Source organism: Lepidochelys kempii, chromosome 8, assembly GCF_965140285.1.
Source record: "Lepidochelys kempii isolate rLepKem1 chromosome 8, rLepKem1.hap1, whole genome shotgun sequence".
Taxonomy (NCBI): Eukaryota; Metazoa; Chordata; order Testudines; family Cheloniidae; genus Lepidochelys; species Lepidochelys kempii.
Genome location: NC_136387.1, coordinates 97297603 through 97305499, shown reverse-complemented (window position 1 = coordinate 97305499; position 7897 = coordinate 97297603). Strand labels below are relative to the sequence as shown.

The window sequence follows — 7897 nt, the reverse complement described above, 5'->3', positions numbered from 1 at the left end:
GACCCCTGCTGGTGCTGGGGTATGGGGGAGGGTTGGCGGGGCTGACAGGCTCCCTACCTGGCTCTGCGCAGCTCCCTGGAAGCGACTGGCATGTCCCTGCAGCTCCTAGGGGGAGGGAATGCCGGGGGGCTTCGCACACTGCCCCCGCCATGAGTGCTGGCTCCGCAGCTCCCATTGACCAGGAACCGCAGCCAATGGGAGCTGCGGGGGCAGTGCCTGCAGGCAGGGGCAGGGCAGAGCCCCCTATCCCCTCCGCCTAGGAGCTGCAGAGACATGCCAGCCACTTCCAGGGAGCCCCCTGAGGTAAGCACCTCCCCGCACCCCAACCCCCTGCCCCAAGCCCCCGCCCACACCCAAACTACTACTACTGCTGCTGTTGGGATGGGGAGGGTTGGGAGCGCAGTGGCCCAAGACTGCCCCAGCAGCATCTGGTGTGGCTGGCCCAGGGGCTGCCCAAGCTTCTCGGGCAGCCCCGGAGCCAGCCACACTGGCTGCTACAGAAGTCACGGAGATCACAGAAAGTCATGGAATCCATTACTTCCGTGACAGACACGCAGCCTTACACATAAGCAACAGATGAGAAATTTAAGTTTAGAACATGTTTGAAAAGTGTTAATCAGGTCTCATGTATCCAGTTGAAATTTTAGAGGGAAAATTACCTAAATTGCAGTTTAGTAAAGATACCCCTACTCTTGCAAAAAGTGCTTTAGCATCTTTAGCAACCACAAGTGGTCAAAATCTGTTTTCACATCTTTCCACGGCTTATTTGAAAGAGGGCACCTTCCACTTTGTTTCATGGCACTCTTTCAAGTACTGGCTCAGAGGAGAGAGTGCTACCTACTGAACATACCACTTACTGCAGCACCGAAAAACATTCAAAACAAGTGATTTAAATGCAAAGGTATAAAACACTTAGTAAGGAATTCTTTATTATACAAAAAAGTGCTTTAATAGATTAAAAATTTAAGCAAAGAGTTTAAAAACAATGGTTTCTGGTATGTTCAATTTTTATCAACACAACTTTTTAAAACCAGTCTTTTTAAAAGTTTAACAATATTTAAAATATTTACACCTACAAATATACACAAAACCTCTGTTGCCTTATTCCTGCTTGAGTGCATACATGACATCATCTTGGCTGATATTCAGGCGCACCCGCACGTGCAGGTATTTATTACTGGACTCTACCAGCAAGAAACGGCAGGCACCAAGTCTTGAGCAAATTGCCATAATTTCTGATACCGTAGGAATTTGCAGACCTTCAATCCTACACAGTGCTACATGCTGATGATAGATCTAGAGGAACAAGATACAACTCAATTTAGACACTATATTAGATTGGAACAGGAAACAGAAGAGGTGGAAAAGATGGGCTTTCTACTCTCAACCTCTATGGATGGGGAGAAACAAACAATTGAATCTGTTTGGAATGAAGATGACACACATGCTGTTGAACACAGAACATTAGGACTATGTCCATGAAATAAGAAATTGTAACTCAGCTAAATTTCCTCTATGACCCAACCATACAAACACATACAATAAATTAGGATGCCAGCATTTATGTTTTTTTGTTCTATCAAGACCTTTCCATTCTGATCCTCCTTAGCTTTTGTGAACGGGGTTATATCAATTACATATATTATCTTTGCTTCTATGATTTGTTTCAAATAGATTTACACTTTGAAAATAGTCAAACAATTAAGACAAAAGCTAATGTCCAAGTTATAAAAAAAACCAGTAAATGTACCTGTTGAACTGTTGCTTCCTCGAGCCCTGACCTGCGAAACTCTGCTATAATTGCTTTCAGGAACATTTGCTCATGCAATGAAGCATTCCTGAAAGAGAATAGGAAAATCTTACTACCAATCTTGCTCGACCAAATCTAGGGCTTCACTGACTCGTAGGAGGTGGTTTGAGTTGTAGGAAATATCTGATAAGGCCTTGCTGAAAAACATTACATACATTTTTTCCCTTTTCTGCCTCAGAAAGTAAGATTATTTAGTGCATCGCCCTGCCAACATATTCTCGTGTCACATTTCACCCCATATATTGTAACACAAGGCTTTACAAGGTATTTAGAAACATTTCATGCAGTTTAATCATCATGCCACTATTTACAAGCACTCACATACTACGATGATGGGACCATGTATAGGTACCTAGATAGGCAGAGTGCAAGTACTTTAATATGGCAGATCTGTGGAATTAAAAAATTCCAGCACCTAATGATATTTGTATTTGTCCTTCTGGTGAACAAGTCTGTATCTCAGTAAATAAAATACTGGCGCATGTGCAATGCTCAGTATGTTATGAATGATTTACATTTGTGAATTAAGAATTTCACGTTCTAGTTTTGACCTAAAATAAATATTTAAAGCACAGTTCTACTCTGAAAAAATGACACCTTCTTACTGAAGGCATCTCTTCCATGTGTGCCTTCAAGTCATATCTGCTTGCTTTACTGACTAAAATAAAATATACTTTTTCTCCCATTAAGCTCTGCAGAACTGAGGCTGAGCCAGATTCTCTCCTTTCTTGAGTTTCACGAACAGCTTTCTAAATTCATGTCAGTTACAACCTGTGCAAATGCACTGAAGGCAATTGCGTTCCACAACTTTAACTGAGAGACTAATTTGGCCTGCAGAATTTCCTGATGCTCAAGAAAGAATCCAGTTTAAATTGTTTCAGAGTAACAGCCGTGTTAGTCTGTATTCGCAAAAAGAAAAGGAGTACTTGTGGCACCTTAGAGACCAACCAATTTATTTGAGCATAAGCTTTCGTGAGCTACAGCTCACTTCATCGGATGGGAATCAGAATCTTTGCATTCTTCCCAGATCTGTCACTTGCCACAACAAAGCACTTATTCTGTACCTTCATCTGGAAAAGAGAAATGCTTCCTACCCTCCTAAAGGTGCTGTGAAACAAAGTTTGTAAAGTGCTTGATATAAGTGCAGATATTACATATTCTCCCAGATAAACAAAAACTATATAATTGGGCTCGAGGTTGGGGCAGAAATATGGGAAGATACCGCTAAACTGCAATTTTACCTGATTGAATTTATATAAGGGGATGAAAACATTTCATCTATAGCTTTCATGACATGGGCCATGCTGACCAATCCAGAGGTACTTTTCTGGCTTGAGAACTCGCAGATCTCAGTGGACCTTCTACAGATATCAAGACAACGCCTTGCATCACCAGATAATGCTGCTACCTGAAAAGGAAAAGCATCACATCAATAAAAGTAGTTTCCCAGCAGCTGAGAAACAGCAACAAGAATTGACAGGGTTCTTTTAAAATCAGCAGAGCTGTGCCATTATAGACAGCCATTCCTAGAGATCCTTGTTTTAAAAATGTAACTTTTATTGATGAAACCCAAAAATCCAATCTGGTCATTACATCAATTGCTGTAAAGGTACATGTATAACAAGTTCTACATATAGGGCGGGATTTTTAAAAACCTCTCTGCATTGGCTCAACTCTGCACCTATCAAAGTTAATGATAAAACTCTCACCAACTTCAATGGGAGTAGAGTTAGGTCAACACTGGGAATTTTTGAAAATCTTACCCATAATCTGTATTCTAATCAATTTTCAACCAGAAAAAAATCATACCATGAGCAATACACACAGGTGTTTATCACTCAGTAATGCTTGGTATTCTCATCTGTTGTTTCTAACAGACTGCAGGAGAACATTGCAAAACGCTTTCCCCAAATATATAGCTGGGGGATTTTCAAAAGTGCCTGATATTTCATGCCCAACACCCATTGAAAATCCCTTAAGTGCTTTTGAAAATCCCATCTGTAGTTTACATTTTAACACAGGAAAGAATTTGTGTGAGAGAAATATAGTAGTGGCCTAATTTTCAAAGGTGCTCAGCACTTACAGCTCCCCTTGTTATCAACAGGAGACAAGCCAGCAATACTTTTGAAAATCTGGCCATAAGTGATTGTTCTTACAGAGCGCAATCTCTTTAAAAAAAAAAAAAAAAAAAAATCACACTGACCAGAAGACCCATTGCAGATTAATAATGTTAATTTTGCAGATTAGTCAGTAATCTTACCAAAATCCAAGCTAGTTCATAAAATGTTTTTTTTTTAATTTTGACAATTATTTGTGAGAATATTTCATAGCATACTAATTTATGTTTTGCAATAGCAATGAAGTCAGGAAAAGGCACCTCACTTTTAAATCCATGTCAAGAAGTAAGTTACGATTGTGGGGTTTTTAAGGAGAATTATTGGTTTGCAATTAACAGTGAGAATTAGTGAGCTAATGTGTATCTCAAAGAAGGTTGTAATGATCAATATTAACAACATACAATAACACAGACATTTTAAACTATTTATACATCTTAATTTGGAGTGTTATTGACTTCAATATATTTGTACAATTTTGTACACTAAATTGAATATTAATCAGAGGAGTGTATCAATCTGGAAGCACAACAGGTTCCAAATAAGAGAGACAGAATGGTGAGGAGTACTTTGGAGCCTGATCATCTCATTGAAGAAAGTGGATCTGGATATTTCCATCATGATTATCAGACTAATTTTTGCAAGGCCACACAGTAATTCACATTATGCCAAATACTGGAGAAAGATATCACCACTTTATATTATCAGGATCCTACTGCAATGCTCCTAGTCTTCATTACTGTGTGACATTACTGAACCAAGAGGGAACAGGCAAGCAGATTGCTCCAGCATCACACCTTACAGCACTGCTCTGCACACCAGTCTGTTGAGGGCACAGTGCCAGCATCCTCCTCCACCCATTGGAATGAAATGTCCAACCATGGGGATGGGTCTGCTCTCCATTACTGGCTATAGTCTGTTATGTTCCTCTGACACTAACCCCCTCACTTAATGGTGCAACACAGATAACCCAGTCCTGTACTGTGTTTACCTTTCTGGAAACTAGCTGGATTGCATCCTCTTCAAATGCTTTTATGTGGTTCAGCCTGGATGAGATAATCTGCTGTAACTGTTTGTAGGTGTAGGGCTGGAAGGACATTCTGGTGAGACCCTATAGAGAACAAATGAGTAAGAATTATTTACTTGTTAACACACAGTATGGATTTATTGATGCTGTGTAATTTCACAGCAAGGAGTGCTTGTCTAAATAATTTCTTGACTCTTAAGGAAAGCGTCCCCTCCTCACCAATTAAAACTCTTAGGGTATGTCATGTCTACACAGCAAAGAAAAACTCATGGCTAGCCCATGCCAGCCAACTCAGGGTCGTGGGGCTTGGATTGTGGGACTATTTCATTGCTGTGTAGGCTTCGAGCTTAGGCTGGAGCCTGAGCTCCATAGATGGTCCTAGAGCTCAGGCTCCAGCCAGAGCCCAAAGTCTACACAGCAATGAAATAGCCCCACAGCCCAAACCCCGCAATCCTGAGTTGGCTGGCATGGGCCAACCACGGGTTTTTATTTGCTGTGTAAACATACCCTTAGAGGCTGTTCTACATCCCCTTCACACACATTGCAGCCTGCGCATTAATGGCTTCCAAAATAGCTCATTGTCAATCTTCTCACAAGCATGGCTTGCTACGGATAACTTTTTCAACTTCTGCAGTGGGAACAGTCTCTCCATTCATCCCCCAAGTCCAGTTCAAAACTTTCATCATTGCTGCACCATACATGCAAAAGAAAAAGGTGCACCCATTCAAGTGAAAGCCATTGAAACTCTCCAGGGAAGCTGACAGCATGGCCTGCCCCCACTGCAATGGGCCTGAGGAGAAGGAGCACCTACTTTCAAAATGCAGGTTTCCAGCACAGAAACTATGGGCCATTAGGCTGCCCCAGTCAAGGAAGCTTTTAAATGTGACTCATTTGTCTCAGAATCATTCAAGGAGAGACTCTACTCTATGTAAAAATAGCCCTTTCTCACTTAACATATATACCTGTGTGTGTACATAAACATGCAAAGTCTTAACTACTGACTTTAATGACTAAAGTACTCCTTTCAGAGTAGCAGCTGTGTTAGTCTGTATTGGCAAAAAGAAAAGGAGTACTTGTGGCACCTTATGCTCAAATAAAGTACTCCTGTTATCCCTGGACAGTTAGTAACTATTAGGAGTGAGATAGTTCTGTTCTGGCTCAGGCATCAATGGAATTAACTAAATGTCAATTGTCAGGCCAAACTGTGCCTTTGGTTGCACCCGTGCAACCTACTGCCTTCAATGTTCCACAAGACAACAGAATTTAGAACTACCCAGAATCTTTATTTCTATTGATTATACATGAGCCAAAAAGTAATCAGATCCCAGGTTAAGTTTGCAGGCCGGGCATTTAGAAAAAATAATTTTACTTGTAAACTGAGATCTGAAAGTCACTGAAGGAATCAACCTGCAATCCTGGTCCAATTTTAACAAGCCACTTTTCTGAACAGCATTGAAAATATGGTTAGGAAAATATAATCTGTTACACACTGGATCAGACCATGTCCAATATTCTGTCCCGAAGTAAGCAACACCTTATACTTCAGAGAAAGGCAATAAGCCATTGTGCAATGATGTGATGGAGATGAGAAGCAAAGGAATTTTCTCTGACGCTGGGGCAATCAGTTTACCCAGTGAAGTATGACATGTAATTATCCAAATCCTAACATGTATAACTGCAAATTTTATAAAGTCATCTGGCTCCAATTTCCCTAATTCATCCGGACACGAAAGAATACAGAGGGCTCCTGTCATAAATATAAAGGGAAGGGTAAACACCTTTAAAATCCCTCCTGGCCAGAGGAAAAACCCTTTCACCTGTAAAGGATTCATAAGCTAGGATAACCTCGCTGGCACCTGACCAAAATGACCAATGAGGAGACAAGATACTTTCAAAGCTGGGGGGGAGGAGAAACAAAGGGTCTGGGTCTGTCTGTGTGATGCTTTTGCCGGGGACAGAACAGGAATGGAGTCTTAGAATTTAGTAAGTAATCTAGCTCGATATGTGTTAGATTATGATTCCTTTAAATGGCTGAGAAAATAAGCTGTGCTGAATGGAATGGATATTCCTGTTTTTGTGTCTTTTTGTAACTTAAGGTTTTGCCTAGAGGGATTCTCTATGTTTTGAATCTAATTACTCTATAAGGTATTTACCATCCTGATTTTACAGAGGTGATTCTTTGTACTTTTTCTTCTATTAAAATTCTTCTTCTAAGAAACTGAATGCTTTTTCATTGTTCTTAAGATCCAAGGGTTTGGGTCTGTGGTCACCTATGCAAATTGGTGAGGATTTTTATCAAGCCTTCCCCAGGAAAGGGGGTGTAAAGGTAAGGGAGGATTTTGGGGGGAAAGACGTTTCCGAACGGGCTCTTTCCTAATAATAATAATACCGGTTAGATGTTTGGTGGTGGCAGCAAAAGTCCAAGGGCAAAGGGTAAAATAGTTTGTACCTTGGGAAAGTTTTAACCTAAGCTGGTAAAAGTAAGCTTAGGAGGTTTTCATGCAGGTCCCCACATCCGTACCCTAGAGTTCAGAGTGGGGAAGGAACCTTGACAGCTCCCCTTCTTGATATAGCCTCTATTTAGCGAGCTGGCTCCTGCATTTCCTTTCTTTGGATCCAGAACATTCATCCACCACCTTTTCCCCCCTTGAGAGAAGGAACTAAAAAGGCAATATTTTAGGTTTACTTCTGTAATGTTGCTCACCCTCTGCCTCTTCCCAGTCACACTGGACTGCAACTAATCTCCCCATATCGCCTCTCAGCATAGCAATCAAACTTGTCAGGACATACCAGCCTGCTAGCTACTCTGTTCATCATGATCCTCTCCGGCAAATCCATGGTGTTAGCAATGGCCAGGATGATCAGCTTGGCTTGCTTTTGGGTTGGCCAGTCAAATAGATTGTACATCACATCCTGCTTTCGGGTCCACAGGAGGTCAAGCTGGAC

The 7897-nt window shown here is 41.1% G+C and overlaps 1 protein-coding gene across 2 annotated transcripts in view; it reads right to left on the bottom strand.

Moving 5' to 3' along the window:
* Window positions 1–949: 949 nt before the first annotated feature.
* The window catches only part of ORC1 (origin recognition complex subunit 1), a 35145-nt gene continuing 28197 nt past the window's right edge, over window positions 950–7897 (bottom strand). For both annotated transcript variants that reach the window (XM_073357704.1, XM_073357705.1), the window contains exons 14-18: window positions 7742–7891; window positions 4916–5035; window positions 3052–3218; window positions 1751–1838; window positions 950–1296 (exon numbers count right to left, since the gene is read on the bottom strand). In XM_073357704.1, coding sequence (XP_073213805.1) covers window positions 1102–1296; window positions 1751–1838; window positions 3052–3218; window positions 4916–5035; window positions 7742–7891 — 720 coding nt within the window. In that variant the 3' untranslated portion in view covers window positions 950–1101. The remainder of the gene's footprint in view (window positions 1297–1750; window positions 1839–3051; window positions 3219–4915; window positions 5036–7741; window positions 7892–7897) is intronic.